Source organism: Solea solea, chromosome 11, assembly GCF_958295425.1.
Source record: "Solea solea chromosome 11, fSolSol10.1, whole genome shotgun sequence".
In the NCBI taxonomy this organism is placed as follows: domain Eukaryota; kingdom Metazoa; phylum Chordata; class Actinopteri; order Pleuronectiformes; family Soleidae; genus Solea; species Solea solea.
In genome coordinates, this window is record NC_081144.1 from 12,108,121 (window position 1) to 12,135,778 (window position 27,658).

A 27,658-nucleotide genomic window follows, 5' to 3' on the forward strand; every position below is an offset into this window, starting at 1 on the left:
CTCTGAATCCATTTCAGAGCTGAAATTCGGTTTAATAGTACAGGTTTTAAAGCAGGGGTAAAGACAGATACCATATATAACTTAAATGTCCCCCATCAGCCTGTATAAAAATCTTTAGAACCAGTTTTATTTCATTCTTGTTCAAGTGCTTAGATCCAACATGAACAAGCAACTACAAATTACCTACTTTACCTCCAGGCTAGCTCAGGATTTAGAGATTAGTGCATCTGTAAGAAGGTTTTTTTATGTCTTGCTAACAAAGCTGTTCTGTCTGCATGGAGGATAAAAAAGGTTTTAGAGACTCAAGTGGCAAAATTATACCTTTTCGATTGCTTTGCTTTCCTTTTGTCATTAAAGTTTATTAACCAATATGGAACTGTTGGCCCTTAAGGTAGTCATCACGGTTCATGCAGACCATACGGGGGGGATTGCAGGTGGAGCTGAGCCTTAGGCCTTTCTACAACAAAAATGCATATTCATTAGTAACCCAGCTAATAACCATATGGAGAGCTCTTGCTACAAATGCAGGATTTGATCCCAGACAAAACCCTGACAGGTGCAGATGGCTGTCTTGAATTTAAAATGAGCTTTTCAAAAGCATCCTTTGTCTTCACAGCATTGTTTTACAAATAACCAGAAGGAATGGCATATATTCAGTGTCCTCTTACTGTATACATGTAAATAAATGAATTCAAATCCACGCACATGATCATACGTCGTGTGTGCTGCAGACCAGCAGGTGTGCATGTGTGTATTCTTGTTTGTGTGTGGCAGATATTTTATTTCATCCTGATATAGCTAATGTTTTTGTATAGCTGTCCCTCACACTCGCTCTTCCTCTGGGTTTAGTTGCTATGGCGATGGAAGTGGGGAGAAGTGGAGAGCCATGGAAAGGAATGAGAATATGTGTCTGGAAAGTCCATCAAGTGTTACTGAGAATCACAGTACTAACGCGTCTTTGCGTCCGCAGGTTTGCCAGAATGACAGATGCTTTTAAATGTCCAACTACGCAATATATCGAGATGTAGTGAAAGCTCGTGTATCATGTGTAGGGATGCTTTGGTTGAGGAATGTGTATACCAGAGGCTTCAAACTAACCTTACCTGCACTCCACCTCCGAGTTGTTTTTGTACATACAGTAGTCCGGGCCATGTGCAGTTCAGAGAAGTGACCTTGTACACAGCCAGTGTGAAAAACAGCATGATCCCTGCAGGGCCCAGAGCTGAAAGTACCAGAGTTGTCAGGCAGACCTGAGCAGAGGCTCCGTGTCCCCACGGCCCAGCAGGCACCACAGCGCAGTCTCCACCTCTCCACACTCACACGCCTCCTGACTGGCACTGCCACAGCTGCCATATGGAATCACAATCGCTTTTAATTTGTGTTCTCATGCACCTCTGGCAACATGGCAGCCTTGTTTACCTCTCAACAGAAGTCTGAACAGAAGTGTGTGTGTGTGTGTGTGTGGGTCTTTCACTGACAAAATAAGAGAGAAATTGTGTGTGTGTGTGTGTGTGCCAATAATTATAGTGATGATCAACACCACTCTCTCAGCAGCAGGCAGCGCACCGCACTTTTCATCACTGTCAGGCAAGTGCTCGGCGGCTGCCACACATTTTATGTCCAGTGCTTCTCCTCGGTACATGACGTGTACATAAGTTTGTGATTATCAAAACAATGGAGAGAATGGAAAATATTTTCGTTTACATTGACAACATAACATCTTGATGGCAGGACTTCTTGCCATCAAGTGACGTTGATCTGTGTCTATTGTGCAGGCTAATTCGCAGGATGTCTGTCTTCTTAACTTTGTTCCTCTGTAAGATCTAAACTGTTTGGGGAAGACTCAGTAGTTCTATTACTTACTTGTTTCCATGTCCTGATAACCAAAGTTGTATGTGGTCTGAATTATTAAGTTGTGCCATTTTGTTATTTCTTGTTTTTCCGGCTCACGCAGTATTCTAAAGAAAGCAGTAGTTTCTTTTTTATTCCAGCTTATTCTATACTGATCAAATTGCTGAACTTGGTTATCGTTGCCTGTCATTGTCATTGCCTTCATTTCCTTAAGTATGGAGCAACTTTATAAAAGTTAAATTAAGTGTTAAGTTGGCTTGGGATTTAACAGAATGCTGCCAAATGAATCAAGCAAAACTGCTGCATTGGTGCTGTAATGAAGCAAGTGATCGTGACTATGGAACTTTCCATCTCCACACTCTCCTGTTGATCCTGTGGCACTGTTGTGAGAATTGCAGTGTGAGTGTAATGGTGCACACTGGGACCTTAATCCCCCGACTTCGACTCGGGTCTCATGTGTGCAGGAGCAGACTGAAACAATAAATTAGGCTTTGAATTTGACTCCATTCCAGTCCACTAAATTCACACAAACCACCAGACCACTGTGTTGCAGACATGGCCATTTTTGCTGGTGTAATGTGTGCACTATTTTTCTGGCAGCTATGGGGTTGCCCTGTGCATCCTCCAGAGGTGTGATTATGCCTTTCTGAGGTTGAGAGTGGAGTCTGGTGCATTAATGCGTGTAGTCCATCCACTCATTTTGGCTCGTTAGATTGTCACTGGTCAGTCTCTTCCCAGCAGACTAGAAAAACCCTCAGGGACACCAATAAACCACAACACCAACAAATACCCTGGTGTCCATGACTTTGTGTATACCGCATGTTTGTATGTGTGTGTGTGTGTGTGTGTGCGTGTGCGCGTGTTTTGTTCCCTGGAGATTACGTTCAGTCGAATGGAACTTGGCTTGTATCTCTATGAATGGTTCTGGAGGAATGTCTGCATTTTTCAGGCCCACAACCACATACATGGTTTGAGTCTCACAGTAAGAGCCTGCAGCAGCATCTTACGAGAAACCACTGTCTGCGGTTGCCACTGACTACTTATAAGGATGGACCAATTTTGACTATTGTACAACAATGAATGGAAAGTGATTGTGAATCATTGGTGTGCACAGACATTTCATTGGGCAGTGGCTCAAGTGGACAAAAGGGCACCCTTTAGTTAGAGGTTCAGAGTGGTAAATGTTGTACTAACATACTTATTTATTTGAATAACCATACACTCATGCAGATGCAAACGTTTGACAGGCATTTTCAATTCTGCTGTCTTGCAGAGGAAGATGCTTGACCACCACCGGGGGTCTATCTGTGCACATCTGTGCTTTAAATGGTGTGAATATCATATCAACAGGAAACAGAACCTGTGTTGTAATGTGTCATATCTGACAGTCAGTGGAGTTGAGTCAGACATGGTGGTCACTTAGGGCTGTTTCATAAGCCCTCATCAAGAAAAAGCGTCTGAATCACTCTTTCACAAAGCGTCACCTATTCAGGCTGCTCCTCCGTGACACGGGCATTGCTGTGATGCTTTACTGTGATGGAAAATGCACAGACACAAGGTCTGGCTGCCGGTTGAGAAACAGAAGCCAATGACTTGTTTTTGTATCACACGACTGTCTCCTATGTATTTCCTTCCACGCTTCCGGACACGTTACAGTGAGTTCATGTTTGTTCAGGTCAGTAGGATGACAGGAAATCTCTGTGACGGCGATGTGTCACTCTCAGAGTTACTGAGCACAGACGCACTCATACAGTATGTGACATATGCACGAGGGGGTTAACGGGGCTTTTGTTCCCTCTATTAAAGCTTGATGCCGCTGTAAAAATATCTACAACAACACACTTATTAACTGATTATTATCATGAATAATCCCCATCAGCCCAACTTTTAGTTTCACCGCTCTTTTGCACACTCGTATTCACTGGAAAGACGCGTCTGCTCGATCATTTCCAGCTTGTGGGTTCAGCTGCTAAAGATTATTGCAGGTGATGCAACCTCATCGGGGGTGAGAAGGGAGAGAAAGGATGCAAGTGTCACAAACAAAACAGAGTAGAGCGATGCAGAGCAGGGTGGCACAATAAAAGAGGGAGCGTCATGACCAAGAAGCAGGTGAAGAAGGAACATGTCAGTGCATGCTTGCATTCATTAATTAGATACACCACAAAGAAAATATAAACTTGTTTGTGGTCGAACAGGGTGAAAAGTAAAAGAGGCAGACATAAGAGACACAATGTCAGACGAGTAAAAAGGTCCAAAAAATATTAAAATACTTACAATACATTTCTGTGAAAGTTCATCAGAGGACAGCTGGAGGGTTTCCGGTCATATGTTTCAGGTACTAAGTGCCTCATTATCTCCCAGGTCTTTCAGTCTGCACATTTGAGTGCCTGAGTGCAGCACAGGTCCCTGCTAGTTGATGGGAAGAGTGTCCATTTCCTCTGAGAGGGTGAAATATAATATACAAGTAACGCCCGGGCTGCAGAGTTGGGAGGGCAATGCATGAGACAGAGAATCAAGAAACAGGAGAGTTGTTAGTGACGATACGGGCGGACTTACCTATCACACTCTCAGAGCCAAAGGTTTGTTATCTCTGAGGTGCCTGGCATTGACGGACAGCTCAATTAATCCCTCAGACTCTTAGCTGGATATTTGACACGTTTGGTACCGTGTTGACCAGCGGTTTGTGTGCTGATGCTCTGTCAGGTGGATGAGACTGGAGACTTGGACCACAAGTGAAAAGTCTGTAGGAATCCATCTGGACACTAAACCTGAATAAACTGTGCATGCGGCAATAGTCTGGATTCAGTTTTGAGGAAATGTCCAAAAACATTGACACGATAAAATATTGTCAAATCAGTTGTTATCGATTAATAAATGCCAGATAATTAAAAAAGGAGTCATGCTCCTGAGTGAAAGTCCTTCATGGACAGAAAACAGCACATATTTAGCACATCTGAGGCAAAACATCCAAGAAATGACATGTTCTCAAAGTGTGTTTGCAAAGTACAAAAACATTGGTTCCGAAGGAAAATTATATATAGATATAGATATAGACATATAGATATATGTTGATATTAAATTATTGCTTAGCCCTAGTTTGTGTGTGTGTCTCAAGAGGCCAAAGGATTGACAGAGAGCTTCAGAGTGGAGCCGCTTCGAACAAATTTGCTCCATTACAGCTGACGCTTTCAGCCTGATCTGTCAGCTCAGCAGCACTCACTTATCAACTGATCAATAAAAGGAAGTTGGACCAAACTTCTTGTAGGGGAACAACACATCCATCTATATATCATCTCATCTGACTGGAGGCTGCTGCATCACCTGTGCGACTCACGCACGCATCTGCTCAAACTCTTCAGGACTTTTTAGTTTTTTTTTTTACCTCCGATCCAGTCAAATCTAAACCAAACTGTGACCTGAATGAGGAAATGAGATCAGATGACTTCCATCTCCTCATGACAAACGGTGTCTCAGATACTTACCACATAATTACATTTAAAACTTTGGTTTGCAGACCTCCAGGCTTCATAATAATCCCCCTGTCTGAAATAGATAGAAAAAGAACTCTGCCACTGTTTTGGTAGTTGATGAACTATTTTAAACCACAAATACTAAACCACAATTGTATCATCTTCTGCTTTTTCACTTTTCAAATGATGTTATTAAATCTAATAAAAATGAAACATTAGATTGCTTTACTTGGGTCTAGGAGATTGTAGTTCCAGAAGAATAAAGATGATGGACAACTTGGTGTGTAGTGTCATACACAAAAGGCTTTCTGTATTGAAAACTTGAGTCATCCATGGTAATCTTTTCTTATTAATACTAATAAGAAAAATAATAGTACAACAATGTCAGAACAATGCACAGAAAAAAAACCCAGATTAAAATCCCATGTAAAGAACAACAGTCAATGAGACACACAAATAAATATTTAAAAAAACTATTATTATTCAGACAGCCTCATTCCAGAGCCTTAGGGCACTGATGGACAAGACGCTGTCTTCCTGATTTTGGGAAACACTGATCAACATTTCCCAACAATTTATGGACCAAACTACGTAGCGATTCATCTTTACAAGTTACCTGCAACCCTATAAAACTGTATCATCTGTGTGAGTAAGGAGTGTGTGTGTGTGTACAGCAGCGGGATGTTGCACTCACCATAGAATGTCTGTTATGATATCCCTGTAGTTGTTTGTGTAAGGTTTCATGTCATTATGGAGATTCAACTTCTCGGGGTCAACAGGGAAACCAACCTATATATGCACTGATCGGAAAGAGAACTGCAGTGTTGCCATGGTGACAGATGCTGACGCAACGACCCTCATTATAAAAGCCGTAAATTATTTACACCCTGCACTCTGTTGTAAATCTGTACATTTGACAGAGCCACTGTGTCATCCTGACACGCAGCCTCACATCACACAGTTGCACTGGTGTCGCCACTCACTTTTAATTGCCTCTAGGCTCAGAGAGGATGTCAGCCTCCCTTCTTCTTTTTTGATAAGCCACCTCGGCTGATGTCTGGAGATAGTTAGAAACGTTGTTGCTGCCTGAGTCGCTGCACTGTGACCCCCCCTAAACCCTGACCTGACTGAATGTGAGCAGGGAACAACCAGGAAACACAAACCCCTGGGCCTGGACCTTGTTAGAGGTCGGAGAATCTGAGGACAGGGCATGTATCACATATGCTCACAATCATTTTTCTTTACATCCTTTGCCTTCCCCGCTGTCGACCCCTCAGAGACAGAGTTGCATGCTTTGCCTCAAGATTTTTACCGCACTCGTTTTTCAGTTTTCAAAAGAGCAAAGAACTGTTGAACTGTAACTTCTGTTTCTTTATCACCTCATAGTCTATGGAACCGACCAGTGTTTGTTTAAATTTGAGTCTATTCCCTGCAGGGTTTAGCCGTCTCCCTTCTTTGTACCCCTTTCCCTTCAACCCGCCCCATCTTACCAGATCTCCTTACACTCTCCAAGCTTTCATGTGGATGGTGGGTGGGGGGCGGGCGGCGGTGGAGACGAGGATGGGGAAATTGGCCACCCTGGGATTAAACATGCCTGTAAAATGTGTGATGAGACTGTGTCTTGTGGTGGAAATGAACAGGCAATCTGTAGGGTATTTGTTAGTTGTTACAACCCACAAAGGATTTGCCTTTTCCACATCTGTGTGCAATAGTTTCACAAGCCTTTTTTAAAAAAAACAACAAAAAAAACCACGAGCCATCTTTCAACTCCTGTGAATTAATAATGTGTTGAAAAGCTGAGCTTTGAACTTATCTGAATGTATTCAGACTTTGTCTTTGAAGTTCGGACGCTGAAAAAAACTAAACAAACAGGGCCGTGCTGTGTCAGTCTGAGCCTCACTGTGATAAGATCCTCCTCTGTTCCTCATATAAGAAACTCTTAAATGAATTCAGGGATGTCTGAAATTCTCAGACTTCATAAAAGCTTTTTGGAAAGTTTATTTTCCCCAAATTGTCAGGTGGTTAAATCAATTTTCCATTGCTGTGACATATAGATACTGTTTCAATAATAATAATACGCAAGTTCTGTCTTAGCAGAAGAGTGTTTTCCCATCTGTTGGAGGTTGTTGATCATGGGTCAGAGGTCGGGTCTAGGGCATGAAGATGGAGGGGAGGCATGATTGACCTGCATTTGCACACAACAGATAAAACACTCAAGAAACCCATCAGCTCAGAAGGGAGGCCTGTCTGAGAACTGAGGAAGGGCTGTAGGCAGGATGGGAATGGAAGACAAGACAGAACAAATAAACAATTAGAAGCACAGGCCTTCCCTTCTACACAGGATTAAAGTGGATGTCCGGTCCCAGAACCCCCTCCCCCCCTTAGCTCACTTCTCATATCCTCCTGACATCACTTTGCAGCAGCAGCAGCAGCCAATCTGCAACTAGTTCAGTCCTGACCTCAGCTGTCTGCCTTACATCAGCGTGTGCACTGGTCATGTGATGTGATGCACAGCTCAAAAAAAAAAAAAAAAAGAGAAAGAAAGACGGTGAGCTTGACATAAACAGAACAGTGTGTCTTTTATAGTGGAGCGACTGCACAGCTGTGTTTGAAGAGGAAGGCTATTTATACATCTACACTTTGTTTTGATTTCTCTGTTTACTTCTTCTCTCCTGGTGTGTTGACATGTCTCCTACCTTCAGTCCTCCATCACCTCTCACTCACCAACACTGACATGACTGCATATTCCCTTTAAAACAATACTCTCAATACACTTTTTTGCAGTGTTGTTTTTGTCAGTATTGATTGATTGATGAGAGTCCAAGTGTACTCTGCCCTTGGATCTATAATCCTTTATCTGTCAGCCGCCTCGTCATAGGTCTGGGCAATACTTTTATATTTATATAGTTTACTATGATACATACGTTTTTTTGGCCATATCGGCCAGCCCTAATTTTACAAATAAAAAAACAACAACTTTATACTTTAGTTCATGCAGGACACTGTAGTCGGTATGTACATATACAATGTTATTCAACATCTTACTTAGGCTGGCTCTTGTACAGGGGGGGTTTCATGCATTGCACTCCCTGTTTGGCTGAGCATGCTGCTTGGCCAATCGAGGAAGTTTCTAAAGAAATGAGTCATCCGCACCAAGTCTAACTTATTTGTTGCAATAAATGGTTTAATTACGAGAGTGTTCCTGACTGAATCCCCTTTTCCTCTCCTCCAGACTCGTACTCGGCAGCAGGCAGTGAGGGCAGCATTTCCACCTCTGTGGCATCCCTGCCTCCACAGGCATCAGGCAGCTCGGTGCCCAGCTCCCCGGGCTCCAGACGCTCTGTGAGCACCCTGAAGAAATGGCTCACAAATCCTGTCCGCAAACTCAGTGCTGGCGCCACTGCCAAAGGAGAGCGTCAGGTCCGCAAACTTGAAGGAAAATCTCCATCTTTTCCATCCCACAGCCACAGCCAGGATCTGGGCACCCCTCCAAAGACAGATGAGACTCTCACCATCCTGCCTGTCACCCACAGAGAACTGGTGAGGAGTAAATATGTTAATATTACAAGGATGTGGTCACATGAAAGCTTTCATCTAATACAACTGCAAACCAAAGCCAACATCCCGAGTGTGGCTCGTTTACACGTACAGTAGTTTTAGAATATCGACAGAGAATCAAGCTTGATGTAGATCCTCAGAGAACTGTGCATCAGGAAAAATATCATCCATCCATTTTCTACTGCTTTCTCCTCCAAATGAGAGTCCAGCTCCCCACTGCAAGACAGGGTACATACTGGACAGGTCTCCAGTCCATTGCAGGGCCAACATATGCACGGACAAAGAACCATTCAGTCTCACAAGTGTCCAATTAACCCTTTCCATGTTTTTAGTCTGTGGGAGGAAACCACAGGACCTGGAGAAAAACCCACACACACATACAGGGAGAACATGCAAACTCCACACAGAAAGACCCTCAATTGAACTGGGATCCAAACGCTAGTCACTGCAACACCACGTGTCCAAAAATACATAATGAAAGTTGGAAATGACATGAAATAACAGCGTTGCTGGCTCAGCATGTAGGGACCCATCTTCTGTAACTCTCTTTTGCTCTTGGGCAGAGTTCACTACAGATATTTTGCATCATGTTGACATTTGTTTATTCTGACTTTGTGATTGTGTGTGTGTGTGTGTGTTGCAGGAGTGGAAAGATGGCCTGGCAAGCCCTGAGGACCTGTCACCAGCTACACTACAGTCCCCTAGCTACATAACTGACTCACTTATTGGCTGTACATCGTTGCCAAACACCCAGGTGGGTCTGCATGATACAATGTAAAACTAACCTGCTGTAGTTGTCATCACCAGTGATGTAGTTTTTTTTTTAAATTATTTAATTTTTTTTAAAATAACTTAATCACAGGTTGTGATAGGAAGCCAAAATATATGGCCGCCATAGTCGTGTGTGCTGCTGTTTTTGTGAATCAAATTGGGCTATAATGAGATTCAAAGACCACCAGTTTACTGTTGACAATCTCTGTTGAGAGAAATAGCATTTATACTGTCAGTAAAGACCCAGTGTGGCAGGATAATGACATCAGTTATATTTGTCTCCATGGTCCCCCACTCAGATCTGGAAATGGCTAACTCCCCCACTCCCCGCCGACAGTTCAACTATCAAACAAAACAAGCTCAGTAATGCACACACAAGTGCTGCTGTCTGTTACCACACATCCACAAACCCACTACAAGGCATGTGGTATGCACATAAATAAACTTGTACATCCTGTCACACACACACACACACACACACACAGACACAGGTTTGTGCAGCTACTAATCTTATTACAGGGCATTGATTTCAATTAACTTGGACAACCTACAAACAAAGCATTATCCCTTACCTCAACCGTAACCAGTTAATTCCTAACCCTTAACTTAACCACAAGCAAATCGATTTAAGCCCTATGCATGATTTAGGAATGAAGTTCTGCCCCATTAGGACCCGGTTTTGGTCCTGACACGGTCAGTGTTTATGCCAGAAAAGGTCTCTCAGAAGATCAATACATCAGACACCCAGAGGGTAGAGTCCGACAGCGACCTGTGTGATGTATGACTCGTATTATACATGTTAGAAAAGGACATACCTGGAGATAAATGGGAAATAGCATGAAACGGCAGAGATAATGACAGATGACTGCACTTCTATCAACTGACAAACAATGCGGTGTGTGCGCGCACACATGCTTTCATTTCTCCCATCAAACACTCGCAGCCTGTCGCTCGTGGCATAGAAGTGTCTCATGTCAGACTGTTCCTCGTAGCTGTGAGGTGAAAGCGCGGCAGAGACTGAGATTTTCTGGAGCAACTGTACTTTTATGAATCAACAACGCCCAAGTCTATCTGTTATAAAACGATAATGCCATCTGAGCATTTTTGAGTGTCTGCAGTGGGTAAATCGACACCGCATTGCTCAAGTTCTAATTTCAGTCTCAACAACATATCAAAAAGAATTATTTGATTACATCACGGATGGATGAGGTCAGCGCTGTTGTGTTTTTACTGCCAATCTCCTGCAGGGCAGAGAGGGAGACAGAGGGAGAGAGAGGTAGAGGTAAACAGAGGAGAGGGAGAGAGGTGGAGAGATTAAATTATGTAGGTCAGTCATATCCAAGCCATAGTTTTTGTCTCTCTCTCTCCCACTTTCATCAACCACATCATGTCTGGTGTAATATTTATTGTTGTCTTTCATCTTTCTCCAAACTTTTCTCTTCCAGCCACAGTGGAGTGTAGGTTATGATTAAATGTTATGGACAGTGGAGTTTTATTGTGATATACGCCAGGATTCAGGATTCTCTTGTGTCAAAAAGGAAGCTGTAAAAAACTGTAAACCCTAACATTTATTAATAACTAATAACTAAAGAAGAGGATCAATTAAGCAAAGACAATGGACGTAAAATACTTTAGTAGATGCAAATTATAAAATGAACACACTTGGGTGACTTGGACACAGTTTCAAACAGCAAAGATTTTTTGGAGATGTAGGTTTTCTACATTTAAAATAAAGACATAAATTAATTGCTTTCACCTGAAAGTTGCTCATATTTGTATTATTATTATTATTTTTAAAGCTGTTGTCTTTTCTATTTTGTGAGCGTCTGAGTAAAACACCCCCAAAACAATTTAACAGTGGGAGAAGAGGGAAGAAGAAATTTTTCCTGTGGGCTTCGCCACTGCACATCTGGAGGTGATTAAGCAGCCAGGGAGACCTGTCAGCCAGGCTGGAGCAGTCCTCGCAGGGCAGGACAGGCAGGGGGAGCGATGGTCTCTGTGGAGCCTCTCTGTCTCTTCCTACAACACAGTGTCTCCTCTCTGCACAATCATTGTCACTCCTTTGAGGCAGAATACAAAGCTCACAACTTGTAGATGCCATCAGGGAAAAATGACGGGCTAACAAGTGGAATCTGGTCAGAGAAAAGTCCTTCTTTTCTTTTGCCTTTATCCACTCATCCATCTATTTATTTCTTCACTGGTCAGCAGCCGCCTGCCAGGGTAGTCTGGGGGATTAGGTGAATGTCTGTGGTGGGTAAGCAGGTTTGTGTATGTGTTTAAGGTGGGGAGGTTCTGCTCGACTGGGACATTGAGACACAGGGATTGAGGTGACGACAGACAGCGGCTCATATACGTTTACACAGTCAAGAGTGACAAGAAAATAAGACGGAAAATAGATGTAAAGTGCTTACATAGGGAAGAGGGAGACACAATAGCATAAATCGGCCATCTTAACATACAAGCGTACATATTGTGACAAAGAACTAGGTCACATAAACATGTGTGCAGATGTGAAGCATGTATCCATAAAGTTAGTGATGACTCAAGTCTTTGTAGGCTTTGTTTTGGTTTGCACAATGGCCATATTTGTGCAAGGATCCCCACAGGAAATGATATCAATTCCAGGAAAAGGCATGAAGAGAAAGCTATGTATAGAACACACATGAACACCATCGATTGGATCAGGACAAACTTTCCTGCGTGCCGTTCTATTTGCAGCCAATAAGGCAACACCTGACTTAGGAATGATGACGTAGATGCTGCTATTGTAAGTGATGTGTGATGTCTCTACGTGCAGCTCTGGAGCCTCAGCTGGCAAAACAAGAAAATGTAATTTATGAATTCACGCATAAATCATACATATCGTGGACATGCTGCAAATGTATTCCTTCCCCTGTGAACCTTGAAGAGCATCAAGAGCCTTCAAGGCTTTATTTGTCATCTCCTATTTTCCTTATCTTTTAATCTGTTTTTCTGCGTCTCTCTGTGGCCGAGGTGCACATCACAGATCATTAACAGTGACAATCTGAATCTGATCTTCTTATCATTCAATCTCTGCCCCTCGTCTCTCTCTCTCTGCTGTCCCTGGTCACCTTGGAAACCCACATCATTCCCATCCCTCTCTTGCACTTAAACCTCCCTCCTGTGTACTTTATTTCACATGTGCGCCATATTACTGGCACTGGACCTCTGATAAGCATTTACACTGTTTGTCTGTCTGTCTCTGCCTCCTCAGGACACTCAGTCCACCAGTGTTTTACCAGATGACAGCGCCTCCGTGTTGATGGATGACACCTGCAGCCAGTGGTCAGCTGTGGCCGACACTGAGGAGGAGAGGAGAAATGCTTTGGAGAAAAGCATGTATGTCTTTTATCAATGCAAATGGATCTCAAACGTTAATGCTCATGGCAGCAAAGCTCTCACGAAAATAATGGAGAAAAAAACCCAACATAATGTATTATAATCTGTAAGATTATATCATGCATTCTGCGAAAATTGAAGCACTTAGTTTTATAATAGAGTCCAAAAGAGACTAAGAGTCTGCAGCAGCATTAGCAGCACTACAAGGCTGTGTTTAGTCACAGTTGAGATAAACATTAACATAATAACATGCTCATAAAATCAACTTCCACTACCAGTCTGCTAAGTAGTATATTATCATACTGCGTATAGGAAAAATAGAGACAGTGCTCTGAGATTGTGGGCTTGATTAGAGTTGCTGAGAAAATAAAAAAGAAAAAAAGATAGATATCAGTTTGACCAAAGAAAACATTCATTCATTTATTGGATGAATGCTTGCTCTGTACATTTCAATTGTGTACTTTTCTAAAACAGAATAAAACGGACTTTTTTTTTGGCCTCACAGCACCGTTTCATGGTCTTCATCAAGTGAAGTTCCAGATGACATAAAAACAACTGAGAGCCATTCCCATGGCAAAGGAGTAAACTCAATTTGCAGATGAAGACGTTGAGATGCAGTCAGACCTTTGTAGCAGCTTGTCAGCGCACAATGTCTTTTATATATTCTGATCCAAAGTGTGTCAGTGACGTGTGCCCTATAGTTTAACCTAAACATTGTTATAGCAGAAGCACATATGGAACGTAGGAAACTGTAGCATCTTGTTAGTCTCGCTCGGAGTCAGGGTAAAATTGCCCTTATTTAAAGTTAGTGGTTGTCTTAGGTCTTGTGTTATCTTCCTCATGCTCTCCTCTGCTTGAGTTCACAGTCGCATGAGTTCCTTGCAGTTGACAAACTGCATGCTCATGTCAACGTTATCCTCCTCAGGTTAGACCCAATGCTTTACAGAATATTCAAAAGGTAGTCATAGAAATCTAATGTGTACTGTTACTTTATTATTCTGTTTTCAAGTCAGTCTTGGAGAAAGTTTCCTTATATGCCTTAAACCTTTATCCAGTCAGGATCTCAATAAAGAGTTCTTTGCTGCTTCAAACTGTGCTATGGGGTGACATATGGAGTGAGGTTAACGGTGAAGGTCAAGAATGAACGCAGTCTCCTCTCAAATTTGACACGCTGCTGTATGCTGAAAGCCCGGAAGCATGCACTTAAACAGGGGCTGTATTTCCCCCTCTGTCTGCTACCAGATCATACACCCTTTTTATGATATAAAAATACAGTTTGGCAAGTGTTACATGCCCTTATTTTGTGAACTATATTATGGTATCATACATCTATCGAACTCTAATTCCCTCTTGTTTGATTCTTTACAGGCATGTGCTGAAGGAGCTTATTGAGACGGAGAAGCACTATGTGGGAGATCTGGGGCTTATAGTGGAGGTAAACCTCACAGTCTGACGACTAAGAACACACAATCCACACCGACAGAGAAGAACGAATCCAGTCGCTGAGACAGTCTGTCAGAGGGAGCACTCTAAATCCTTATCATCACAATGTCTGCACTTCCCTGCACACTTTGCTCTGCCTACATCTCTCCTTTTCCAGTCTGTGAATTATTAGCTTGCTGAGTATTAGGTTACGAGGCCTGGAGTAGCTGGAGATATTTCAGTTCAGAAAAGAATTCTTGCCATCTGAAAGTTAAAATAGGCTCAGTAATAGCAAATGTGTGACTGCTGTGGTATGTTATGACAATCAAGCTACATACATATATATATATATATATATATATATATATACATATATATATATTATGATTTGAGGTGTAGGTTTTTATAGGTGTGAACAGACGTCAATACTTTTGTTTTTTTGCAGGGTTACATGTCCACAATGAGCTCTAAAGGTGTCCCCGAGGACATGAAGGGAAAAGACAAGATTGTTTTTGGGAACATTCATCAAATATTCGACTGGCATAAAGAGTAAGTCTGTGATTTAAGGAGATGTACTGTTTTTACACATGAGGGAAAAAAAAGTGCGTGTTTGCTAGATTGCTGTGTTAAAGCTGAAAGACAAGCAGTGATTGGGAGAGTTATGTGTTTGTGACAGAGTGGAGGACAACGGAACAATAGGTCGGGAGACAAATTTGACCTTCCATTTTGGGGATCATTGCGCTTGTAAACGTGTGTGTATATATCTGTGTGTGTGTGTGTGTGTGTGTGTGTGTGTGTGATTGTGTGTTTGTCTGTTTTTTCTGCAGCTACTTCCTGGGAGAGCTGGAGAAGTGTTTGATGGAGCCAGAGAGGCTGGCTCAGCTCTTCATTAAACATGTGAGTATGACTTCTGTACATACACACACACACACACACACAGGCACACATTCGTGTATATCTATCTTAGTGAGGACACTTATAGACTTAATGCATTTCCTTGGCTCCTATCCTAACCTAAACCATAACAACAAAACCTAACCCTAACATAAAGACATTTCTAATGACCTTAAAACTATATCTTCACTCTGAAAAAAGAACTTAAAAGTTGTGAGGACTACCCAAAATATCCTCACTTTCCCACAGTGTCTTTGGCATTTCAAATGTTTTTGATCCTAACAAAGGATTACATACAAGTACTTGGACGAGGACTAGCCTAATTGCCCTCACTTTCACAAAATAGCCCATGAATAAATAATTATCATAAATATCCCATGATTTATGAGTGTTTCGGTCCTCACAAAGATGTCCAAGCACACACACACACGCACAAGTCTCCACAATGTGACTGTGCAAAAAGAAGTAACAAATACAAGTACACACACACACACACACACACACACACATACACACATTGTGGAAGTGTCTGGTCTGTTTCCTTGTGCTGTTTGGAGTGAGGATAAATAGAGCTACGAACACATGCAGAGGTCCTGTTTATCCTATGCCATACACCCCTCCGTCTCTCAACTGCCCACGTCTCGCCTTCCACTTCCCTGTTACTGATATGTTTCTCATGGCAAACACACACGAACGCACAAATGACACAGTGGCCCATTTCCAGTCTGGGCCGGGCTGCTCAGGAAACATTGGGGGGAAAAAACATCCAAAAAAGACAACACATGAAAAGGATTTAGGAATAACAAACTCGGCTCTCACATCCTTTGATTTGGAGACTTTTCCCACCCAGAACAGCAACCTTCTTCTTCCTTCATGTCCTGGCTCGAGGCTAAAGCATGCGAGAAAGATTCACTATTAATTATACTGTTATAGAATTGAAAGGAGCCTTAGCTGCATTGAAGAGGGCGTACAGGCAGAAAAAAATCGATTTATGCGTATTGGTTAAATGGTGGCACATGCAGACTGGGAAGACATGATGAGTAATCTGAGCAACTTGGCTTTGTTAAATGTCTGTGTCTTTCTTCTGCTATATATCCAATGAGACTCAGCCCACTGGATAATCAACAACAACAAAAAAAAAGCCTGTGGGGAAATAAAGACACTGTAACTAAATCTAAACATGGTGTCACACTGTGAAGACAAGCAGAGTGGGAACACGGCCCAAATTAAAAGCAGAAATTCGCTTTTTAACAACAGTCATGGACACCCAGTTTGCGTTCTGTGTTGTGTTCTCACCAACAGGCACATGCAGCATATGAACACGTGTAAACTTACAGCCGCACTCCTGCACAGACCACTGGTAGACGGATGCACAGTACACCTGCAGCGTTTGTCTGCAGTGTTACATGATGTCTACATTCAGGCGGAGCAGCTCACTGGTCTCTTGGTTACCGAGCCATGCAGCCCGTTGCTAGGTACAGCCTTATATCAGCCGGCTCTAAAAGGCTCTGGTTACTTTGAGGGTAACCTCGGTGAATTATACATAACCTGCTGCTCATGTACGTGTAACGTGTGCGCAGGAGAGTCACATCTGCACTCCCATATCAATTAGTCACACAAGAGTAGGCACTAACCAGACAGAGTCAGCTTCAAAGGCCCCTCGGATAATTATTGCTCTGCTACCTCTCATCCCAAACAACAAGCAGACACTGCTCATTGATTCTTGTTGTTTTTCGCTCATGTTCTCTGGCATGTTTATTTACTTTTAGTGCAATCAAAGACGCTTTTGCCCCACAGTGAGGCATCCTGAAGCCATCGCGGCTAAGTTGTAATGAATGTTTGGGGGAATGGTTTTGTAACGACACGTTTATTTAGATAGATAGATAGATAGATAGATAGATAGATAGATACTTTATTCATCTCACAGAGAAATTCACAGTCTTGTCTTTGTCTTTGACTTGTAACGCAGGAGAGGCGTCTCCACATGTATGTCGTGTACTGTCAGAACAAGCCCAAGTCGGAGCACATTGTCTCAGAGTACATTGAGACTTACTTTGAGGTGAGTATCTGTTTATTTGTTTCATCAAATAAACAGTGTGATCTACATTTAGTATATAGGTTGTCAAGCTTCTTGACTTAAATGCAAATCAAGGAAAACAATAACAAAAGAGCTAGTTTGATTACATAGTGGATTCTTGGGATCTTGTTTTACTTTCATATTTGGTCCCCCTCTACATTTGTGCTTTATCGGGAGAGCTTTTGTGACAGAAGCAGTTGTGATACATTGGATACAATGAAAAAAACAAAACAAAACAGAATATGAAGAATGCAGAATATGTCCTTCCTCAATCTGATGTTATAATGGTGTTGCCCAGTGAGTTATAGCAGAAACTAATAAATGGTCAATTCCTTTGAGAGAAATACGGATTTCTATGCATTTATATCGTCTCAGAAATGTTTAGGCTAAAGTAAGCACACTACTACACAAAATATAGAACGTTATTATCATTTTTTTTTTGATATTTTAACGTAGAAATTTGACATATTTTATCTTTATATTTGGCACCTTTGAATTGACAATTTTTTTTAATAAATGTTATTTATTTATGTTTATTTATGTATGTTTATTTATTTATTATCTCCTAAAAGTACCAAATTAAAACAAGGCTCCATTTTCTTTTACAGAAGTTTAGATTGAATTGTGCTTTTACTATGTTTTGTATCAGAATCAGAATCAGAATACTTTTATTATCCCGAAGGAAATTGTTTAACATAACATTGATACTACAGTAGATTTGTAGTAGAGACCCTACCCTCCACTAGTCAGTCAGGAATATGATGACTGCTCCCTGTAGTCAAAACGTTTGGGAACCCGCACTATCGCTAATATGCCATCGGTTAACTTTAATTTTTAAATGTTCCCATACTACATACGTAGGCATGGCCACATGGATGTCTTTTCAGCTGCCATTTATTATTTACATTGTAATTGGTTCCTTTTCGCTGACTGCAAACACAGGATAAACGATCGAGCAGTATAATGCCTGTGATATATTGTTTCATAATTGCCAAGGATGTCAAGCTGATCGGCGTTGTGTTGTTGTGTCTGTCTGCGTTGTCAGGAGTTGCGTCTGCAGCTGGGCCACAGGCTGCAGCTCAATGATCTGCTCATCAAACCAGTCCAGAGGATCATGAAGTACCAGCTGCTGCTCAAGGTGAAAAGCAGGACACTGCTGTGCCGTGGATCGCACACCAACACCTTTGCACATGCACGTACTGGTGTTGACTGAGCAGCTGTCTGACCAGCAGGTCCAGTCGCGAGTAATGTAAACACATGAGAATGCGCGCAATCGCACGTACACACCTCCGTGCAGACACTACTGCTACACACAGTGTGTGATGTCTGCTCAGGCTTTGTTCTAGTCAGCGAGGATAGAGGCGAAGTACATCATGAGACTCCATTTGTGTCATACAATTTAAATTAGTCTTTGAAGATGATCATAAAATGACATCTCTGGTATAAAACTTTGCCCTTTGGCATTCAAATGAAAGGTGGGTTCAACGCCCATAAATGCTCCTCCAGATGTCTCTCACCTTACTTTGAGCAGTAAATCTGGAATGCTCTGGTGACCATGCTGTGTTTATTTGAGCAGGACTTCCTCAAGTATTATACCAAAGCTGGGATGGACACGGAGGAGCTGGAGGTGGGTGTCCTGATGCATATTATGTTTTACAGTGATATATATATATATTTATGTGAAAAGGCACTCTTTTATTAGTATTATTAACATTTTATTTTTGACTTTTAAACAGAAAGCGGTCGAGGTGATGTGCTTTGTGCCAAAGCGTTGCAATGACATGATGAATGTGGGCAGACTACAGGGCTTTGAGGTACGTCTCGGGATTTTACACCATCCGGTAAAGTCTTCTAGACATTTATGATGTCAATCTTCAGCCAGCGGAGCTGTAACTGCTTCCTCTATTTGTCATGTTTATCATCTCTGGGGTATCAGGGAAAAATCACAGCCCTGGGCAAACTGCTCCAGCAAGACACCTTCACTGTTACCGAGCAAGACAGTGGCTTCCTGTCGCGGCCCAAGGAAAGACGGGTCTTCCTGTTTGAGCAGCTGGTCATCTTCAGTGAGCCAATCGACCGGAAGAAAGGTTTCTCACTCCCTGGATACGTCTTCAAAAACAGCGTCAAGGTGGGCACCGGCTGTGAACTCAGATCAGCCACATGGGAATAATAAAAAAAAAAAAAGAAATTAAACAAATTATTCCCAGGTTATATGTTACACAACAGATTCACACCACGCATAGTTTTGCCAAAATCAGAACATTTTATATAATCTCATGGCAGACAAGTGATAGGGGTTTGCATGTGTTTAGTGAAGTATTTGCCAAAAAACTCTATGGGATGGATTCCTCACAGGTGAGCTGCCTAGGAGCCGAGCCCAGTGTGGACGGCGATGACGCTCGCTTTGTGTTGACGTCACGCAACCCTGATGGGAGCGTGGTGTGCTTCCAGCTGCTAGCGTCCTCCCCTGAGATCTGCAGGGCCTGGGTCAATGATGTGGTGCAGATCTTGGAAAGCCAGCGCAACTTTCTCAATGGTCAGTCCCAGTTAAAAATTACATAAATGATATTTAACCTTTACACATTTTCCAGGTATTGGTCACATGTCGATGGATGGATGTTAAGCAGGATAGAAAAGTATTTATTGTAGTGTTTATGTGGGGCAGCCCATAGCCAAAGGACCAAAGGGTTGCCAGTTCAAGTCAGGTCAAAGGCTGGAGTACCCTTGAGCATGGTACCCAATCCACAATCCCCACTACTCATGGTTAATTGTCTAAATTGACCCCTTGAGTTGGTCCAAAGCCAAGAAAAATGGTAGGGTTGCATCAGGAAGGGCATCCGGAGCAAAACTCTCTGCCAAATCAAGTATGCGGATCATCTGCTGTGGCGACCCCCAGAGAGGGGGAGAAGCCGAAAGACAAAAACAAATGTATAACAGTGTTTATGTAGTATTTAATATGTAGTGTGAGTGATTAAGTAAATCACTCCTTGTTACATAATGCTGTGTAAAAACACTGAATCCACTGAAAACACCTCATTAGGAACAACCTGTTCTCTATGTCTTTCAGCCTTACAGTCACCTATTGAGTACCAGCGGCGAGAGAGCAAGTCTAATAGCCTTGGCCGCAGCATGAGGCCTCCTCTGTCTGCTGCTAATGCCCTGCGGCCCCACTCCTCTGCCTCTATTGACCGCCACAAGCTGCCGTCGCTTCACTCTCACAACACCTCCTTGCCCGCCCTCTACCTGCCCAGCCACGGCCACGGCCAGGGCCAAGGACCCAATGAAATATACTCCGTGCGAGATGTAGGTTTCTCCAGCTATTTCTTTTTCTGCTCTGCACAGAGTGACCGCGTCCTGCAGTCATGTCCCACTCAAACACAGCATTTCTGTTACGACAAAAGTAATAATAATTATTTTGTGTGCAATGCACTGCAATGTTGTGTGACTCTCCTTTTGTTTGCATCTGCAGTCCAATGTGGTACAGCCGTGCCCCGCCGATTCCCACACTGTTTCTCTGTCGCATGTCCAACTGGGCTTCACTGATCAGCCACACTGTCAAGCTGTGTCAAATGGGCTGTACACACCCAGCACACAAACTGCACAGGTAGTGTATATGCATGCAGCCGATGCTGTCCGTGTAGGGGCCGCACTGTTACAGTACAATGCAGATGAACGTGGTTCTCCTGGTTTGTCTCACAGCAGCAGTAGTGGGGAGATCAATAAACAAACAAAGCCACAGGAAGATAACCACTGAGGAAGTAATGTGCCATTGACGCACTCATTCATTTAAATGAAATGATTAAAGACTTTAACCCTGACAATTTATGTGGACACACACATATTGTATTTATAGAGTGTGGGGGTTTGTTGAGTCATAAGAAGAGTCACTTCTCCCCCTCCTGGAGGAAAAAAGAATTGATAATATTTTGTGTGTTGCTGATGGCAAGTGGAATACAGTTTTGTTGTATAAACCAAAAGGAATATCCAAGATCCTGTTTTATGTGAAATATACATTTCTTGAATAATTCAGGCGTGTGTTTAGTCACATTGCATTTTTCCGCTCATCCAAAAATAGGTGCTGTCTGTTTACTCCGGCTTTCCTCCATTAGCGACGTGTCCCTCTCTCATCGTTCAGCTTTTATCCTCAGTGGGACAGTGATGACAGACCGGTAGTTGTTCTTCTCCATCTCTTTCTCTGTTTACTCTGTTTGGAAAGGCTTGGTACACAGCAAACAGGAAGCAGACGGAGCAGGATGAGGAAGTCGAGAGAGATGCCTATCAAAAAGCTCATAATTGTTTCTAATACTTGTGCTGGGTTGAATAGATTCAACTCTTTTTTTTAGGCTCTAAATGTTGCTGATCAACTACTTTTTCCACTATCTCCTTTAAAGCTGTAGTGTGTAACTTTGCAATATAAACAAACAAACACTTTTTGGTGACAGAAGTTACAAACTGAAGCTTTAAATGTTTGTATTATTTGCAGTCTCATTGCAGAGCATTTTATGCAAATACTTGATAGTGGTCTAACGCATACTCCTTCCCTTTCAGCAGCGAGCAGGAGAAGCCTGCCGACAAGGTCCGCTTGTTGACGCTGGGAGCCAGGTTCTACTGTCGGGTTTCTCAGCTGGACGACGCCCCAGCAATCTGGCTCAGCTAGCTGAGGATGACCTATGAACTCTCACACAGTCTGTCTCCTGGGGCAGGAGCAGCTAAAGCTACAGCTGTGTAGACAAGAAACCGCGTCTACTGTCGGTTTATGCCAGGCTGGTCCCTTACCTGGTTATGACAAAGGAACCTGACGGATCATATGAAGGAATCATGAGCTGCATCTATTAAAAACGGCTTTGCTCCTGTTTTTAGTGAGCCACTTTAAGGGAGGTATTTAGCCTTGGCCACCTTCAGTGTACATAAATAGCAACCAGTGAGTTGTTACTCAGCTCAGAATGAAAACACTCAGTAGACGTACAGTGTTAGGAAAATTTCTGCTTTTTACCTTTTGAAGAGTTTGCATAATTCCAACCATCTCTCTTTCAAAGGGCAGGGGGAATTTTCTTGATGAAGAGATATCCATTCCTCATTGGGGCGGTCACTGGAGTTGCGTGTGCTTGAATGTATGTCGATGCAAAGATGTGTGAATGTGTGTGCGTGAGTGTGCAAGAAGTTGCTGGTGGCTCTTCTTGTAATCCCTGGTAAATTCTCTCCATTATTATTATTATTATTATTATTTTCTTTCCTCCCAGTGCCCCGTGTGAGGACAAGCACAGCTACATACCTACACTTTGTCATTCCCCTGCTGACAACTGAGTTTGCTGTTTATGTTGACAAGAATGGGAAAGATAGAAAACTTCATGTGAAAGTGCTACAAGGAATTTACTCACTCAAATTTCACCTGTAAGTGAAGGAACTTGTTGGGAGCTCCTTTGCTCTCTTATGCTGTTTGACTTGGCCTCTTTTGATGTGGAGGGAAAAGGCGCGAGGGAGCCCTCTGGAGGTTCTCTGCGGGTATGACGTCACTTCAGAATACTTCTTACTCCAAGGGCAACTCGCGAGAGAGGTGCTTTCAAAGGGATTGCTGTGCTGACCCAAAGTGCGTCAAGAAGCATCTCCTTGTTGTGACGAACTGACACAACGCTACTTTACTTAGATGCTTCTTCCCAGGCCAGAGTAGATTTGGGGACAAATCTGATTGAACTCGTATTGATTGTTTTATTTGTCCACTGTTGTCATGTCAAGGCTGTGCACCGATTCCTATAACCTCTGTTAACTGTTGCTCTCATGGGTTAAATACTGTGCGTATTCCATGTATGTCCACGTGTAAGGTGAAGAATGACTTAACGTATGCCAAGAAATGTGATCGTTCATGTTGGTTGAAATGAAGGATAGTGTGTTGCTGGATAAACAGAATGATGCTGACATATCAACTTGCATGCACCCTCAGCCACAGACAACAGTGCCAAAAACAAACACAGCTCACGGCTAAACTTTTCTAGTTCACATTTGCCACAAAATACAAAACATAGCAAAAAAAAGAAAAAAAACATGTGCAGATGCCTGTGCTATTGTCAGGATCAAGTGACAAAAAGAGGAGCAAGAGGAGTATATCCTTGTCAATACCAGGTCAGTTCTTTTCTGTGGCCAGCAGAGGTCCCCACCAGGCTTTCACTTCCAGTTTAGTTGGATCATACAGCTGCACCAAAGATCAGTAGGCCTCGTATTTCAGTGATAGCGTCCGAGCCGCTTAGTAATGTCATAAAACTAACAATTTATTTCTCAGTGTAAACTGAGTGGTGAGGCAGACCATCTCACACACTCCGTAGCATCAGTCGGCAGTTAATGTGAACAAATATGTTCTAATGGGAATTACTGATCAGGCAGCTTTGCATGTAACACAAAGGAATACCACTACAGAGACGCAGAAGTTAAGTGAAGACAAAAACAAACCAAGGGAGGGTTGGTCAATGTTGTGTTTGACTGAGTAGAAATTGTTGTATCATATCAAATAAAAAGTGTCTTTTTTTGAAAGCTGATTGCAGTCTTTGTGCTGCTCTACGTGATCGCTCTTTACTGGACTGATCGACGACAACCCTGTATGACTTGAACTTCAGCTACTTTGTGGAATGATTTCATCAATGCGTTCAGTTTGTCACAGTTTCCCCCCCTTTACTTGTTTTAATAGTGAAATTTAGAGTATTATTTCGCTGCAGAGGTTCTCAGCCTCCACTGTGGGACCTCTGATGAAGACAAAGGCAAAGTATTTTGCTTGCTTTGGCATCCCCCTTGGAGAAAGTTCAAACAGGATTAAAAACAAAGAGAAGAAACCCCTGGATGAGCAGACATCTGGTTGGCTGGCCTCAGAATAAAGCCCCATTCTGGGCAGTAAAGCAGAGCCGATCGTAACACGGCTGTGATATATGGAGTCTGTGGAAGGAGGGGGGGCCGAATGGGGTATTAACTTTCACAAGGGTGCAAAATCAAAGGGAGTTCCTGTCACCACTGAGGGGGTCTCAGCAACAGGGGTCCCATTCACAGGGAATTCCTCTCCAGTGCCCTCTGTTGCATCTGTTGACTCAATCTTCTCCATTGAGCGAAAGAAAACACTCATTAAAAAAACACATGACTGTGAACTTGATTGGAGCAGGCGGGACAAACATCACCGATCAATGGGATGAGTATTTATTCTGAGGTGTGGAAATCTTTGAACAGCCTACCATGTTAGGTCTTTTTTAGAAGACTCTGCCTTCACACCAACAGCACAATGGGCAGCGTTTGTGCTCTGAATGTAATCGAATCTGCGGCACTCTCTAAAATTCACTCATTTATCAGATGAGCCGGTAAGAAGGTGAAAACACTCACTCTCGCACAGAGAGATTTACTCGGGGAAAGAATAACATCATTAAAAACAGCAAATGTTTTTGTTTTTTTTTCCATCAAGGACGGTGTTTATTAAAATTCACATGCAGCCATAACCCCCACGATAAAATTGCTAATTATTTTTATATATAATTTACAAGGAACTTAAAATTATAAAACGTTTGCTAATCTTGAGAAGTGGCGCTTCATATCGCCGCTTCAGACCACACACAATTTGTAGATCAAAGACTCGTGTGTTTACACTTCAAAAAAGATGCATACCTTTGATGCAGACAAATCCGATTTTTCAGAATAAGAGTCTAATTACCAACAGCAACACATTCTGATCTTGCTCAGAGCAGAAATGATAATATCTGTACAGCGACCCTTTACTGTACTAAGGCATTCATTTATTTTGAACATGGTAATATGCACAAAATATCACGGAAGTTGGAAGTTTGCCCGTAACCTGCCGCATCCTTCACACAGACTAAATATGTACATCAAGAAGTTTTCAAAAAAATGCTTGATACACATCGGCTGAAACATGAACAAATTGTCAAAGGCGTAAAATCTTGTTTGTGTCCAAATGAAATCGGTTTGCGTGGCATCATGGAAAGTACAATGAACGCACGATAACACAACAACCTCACCGAACAGGTTTTCTTTGGAGGCGACTTGTTTTCAAACTGCACACATTAACTTTTATTTAAAATGACTATAACATTTGGAACTTGAAGTCAAAAACAGGGTTTTGACCACAGGAGATATTTAGGGAGCTCGATGTTTACCCTCTAGTGCAAACACATGACAGCAAGTGTAAATAACTGTTCATTGTAGATTTTAACTGTTGGACCCAGAGTTTACTCTCTCTTGATGTTAGTGAGCAGAGGGTCTGTACTCTGTGAGGGCTGCCCAGACCGGCTCTTCCTGGTTTGGTGGGTCTTGACGTGTTTGGAGAGATGGTCACTCCTCATGAACCTCTTGCCACACTGCTGGCACCCAAAGCGCTTCTCCCCCGTGTGTGTGCGGAGGTGCCGCTGCAGCTCATCTGAGCGAGTGAAGCTCTTGCCACAGAAGAGCCAGTTACAGATGAAGGGCCTTTCCCCGGCGTGCCAGCGCAGGTGTGCCTTCAGGTGAGAGGTCTTCTTGTACACTTTACCACACTCTGGGATGTGGCAGATGTGCAGTCTCTTCTTTCCAAACTCTAGCCCCCCACTGTTTGCCTGGCAGTTGGGGCATTTACAACGTCGGCAACGGCGCGTGGAGCTCAGCAGCCCCTTCGAGGTTCCCTGGAGAAGAGCGGCTATCTGAGGCTGGTGGCCCAAAACAAGCTGTCTGCCCAGAGAGAAGGGATGATTGGTGGGGGTGGCATTAGTTTGGGGTAGGCTCCACCATTGCTGACCTTCCTCTACATGGCCTCCGGGCAGGTGATGCCTGGCCGAGGAGTTCTGGAGGAAGTTTGAGAAATTTTGTCCAACGCTGTTGTGCTGAGGGTAATAGGGGCCGCTGGCCTGTGCCTGCGAGGACAGGACTTTAACAGGGGACAGTTCGAAGGAGTACGATGAAGGCGGCTCAGCGGGAGGCGTGAGAGGCAGCTCATGGTGATGGTGATGGGGATGATGGTGATGGTGGCCAAGGCCAGACTGCATGTGTCCAGGGAACTGCACCTTAGGCACAGTGAAGGTCATCTGGTGTGTGCTGAGGGCAGTGCTGGGAGCCATATCGTTACTCCAGAGCTGAAACATCCCTGACGTGGAACTGACGGTGCCCTCGTAGGGGAACTGAGAACCTTCTGACCCCATAGAGCTTCCCACCTGCCACGCCTGGCTACAGGTGGTGGCCAGGAAGGAGAGGGTGTTCGCTGCTCCCTCTGGAGAAGAGCTGGGTGTCCGGTCCTGTGGGGCGATTCATAAACATACAATGGATTACATGCCATACCAATCAAGTCAACATACTTATTCACTCGTATTTAAATTTTATTATTACAAATCAATGCTCCTAATTTTTTTTTCAAAGTTAATTATATTAAAATTGAGTGTAAAACTTGTTAAATGGTTATTTAGTTATTTAGTTGGTTACAGTTAGTCCGAATTGAATTATTCCAAAGAATTGAAATTGTTTCATTACTGACCAGACAGGAAACCTATTCATTCATTGCGCACGAGTTGTGGAAACATGCGCCTTCACCATCACAAAGCAGATGATTTTCAAGCACTACGAGAAAAAAGAAGAATAAGAACACGATGGTTAAGCAACAAACCTGTAAAAAGGTGTGCAAAAAGTTGTCACTCCTTTGTATCGTCAGCGCAGCCATCTGTCCTCACGCTCCTTCTCCGCGCACCTGCAACCCAAACTGCGCCAAACAGCGGCAACGGCGGCGCACAAAGTCTCAAGTAACGAGAAAGAAAAAAAAGATGCTCACATTCGGGTCTTTGAATCTCTCCGGCACTTCGGATATAGATATTACACTGGAAAAGTCCGTGTCATTTAAATGTCCCTTGGCCCATAGAGTGAGTGTTGTTGTTGCGCAGTGACAGTCCTGATCTCTTGGCGTTGAAGCAGCACACTGAAGTTAGAGGCAGAGAAGCGCAGAGCAGTAAATCCTTGCGATCATCTCAAGGGCGCCTGAGCTGCATCTTCTCTTTATACAGAGGAAAGATCCTCTCAACGGGGTCTCCAGTATGATGCAGGAGAGCCACTCAATGAAGGGGGGGGGGGGGGGGGGGTTAGCTGAAGGGGTGGGCTACTCATAATTTTCACTCACTTTCAACCAAATGCTGACCCCACGAACTGGCTCCTCCTCCTCCTCCTCCTCCTCCAACTCCTCTGAATAAGTATATGAAAGCAAAATAACCTACTGTAAAACCACATATTTTATCAACCCCATCAGTGTGTGTGTGCC

The 27,658-nt window shown here is 43.0% G+C and overlaps 2 protein-coding genes across 6 annotated transcripts in view; one reads left to right on the forward strand and one right to left on the reverse strand.

Moving 5' to 3' along the window:
- Nucleotides 1–23,921, forward strand: part of arhgef25a (Rho guanine nucleotide exchange factor (GEF) 25a) — a 51,853-nt gene extending 27,932 nt beyond the window's left edge. For 3 of the 4 annotated variants that reach the window (XM_058642305.1, XM_058642303.1, XM_058642306.1), the window contains 15 exons: nt 8,554–8,861; nt 9,523–9,633; nt 12,886–13,010; nt 14,379–14,445; nt 14,878–14,981; nt 15,260–15,329; nt 17,296–17,385; nt 18,449–18,541; nt 18,980–19,030; nt 19,140–19,217; nt 19,340–19,531; nt 19,759–19,939; nt 20,471–20,706; nt 20,873–21,007; nt 21,952–23,921. In XM_058642305.1, coding sequence (XP_058498288.1) covers nt 8,554–8,861; nt 9,523–9,633; nt 12,886–13,010; nt 14,379–14,445; nt 14,878–14,981; nt 15,260–15,329; nt 17,296–17,385; nt 18,449–18,541; nt 18,980–19,030; nt 19,140–19,217; nt 19,340–19,531; nt 19,759–19,939; nt 20,471–20,706; nt 20,873–21,007; nt 21,952–22,077 — 1,967 coding nt within the window. In that variant the 3' untranslated portion in view covers nt 22,078–23,921. The remainder of the gene's footprint in view (nt 1–8,553; nt 8,862–9,522; nt 9,634–12,885; nt 13,011–14,378; nt 14,446–14,877; nt 14,982–15,259; nt 15,330–17,295; nt 17,386–18,448; nt 18,542–18,979; nt 19,031–19,139; nt 19,218–19,339; nt 19,532–19,758; nt 19,940–20,470; nt 20,707–20,872; nt 21,008–21,951) is intronic. The other variant, XM_058642304.1, reaches the window with a different exon arrangement.
- A 1,200-nt stretch (nt 23,922–25,121) lies between these two features.
- On the reverse strand, nt 25,122–27,409 carry sp5l (Sp5 transcription factor-like). 2 transcript variants are annotated; one of them, XM_058643121.1, is made up of 3 exons: nt 27,179–27,408; nt 26,888–26,970; nt 25,122–26,651 (listed from the first exon to the last, which is right to left on the reverse strand). In XM_058643121.1, the coding sequence occupies exon 3, from the start codon at nt 26,556–26,558 to the stop codon at nt 25,617–25,619; it is 942 nt and encodes a 313-aa protein (XP_058499104.1). In that variant the 5' UTR covers nt 26,559–26,651; nt 26,888–26,970; nt 27,179–27,408; the 3' UTR covers nt 25,122–25,616. The 2 variants fall into 2 exon arrangements, with proteins under 2 accessions (XP_058499104.1, XP_058499103.1); XM_058643120.1 differs by lacking the exon at nt 26,888–26,970 and having other exon boundaries at nt 27,017–27,409.
- Between the last annotated feature and the right edge of the window lie 249 nt (nt 27,410–27,658).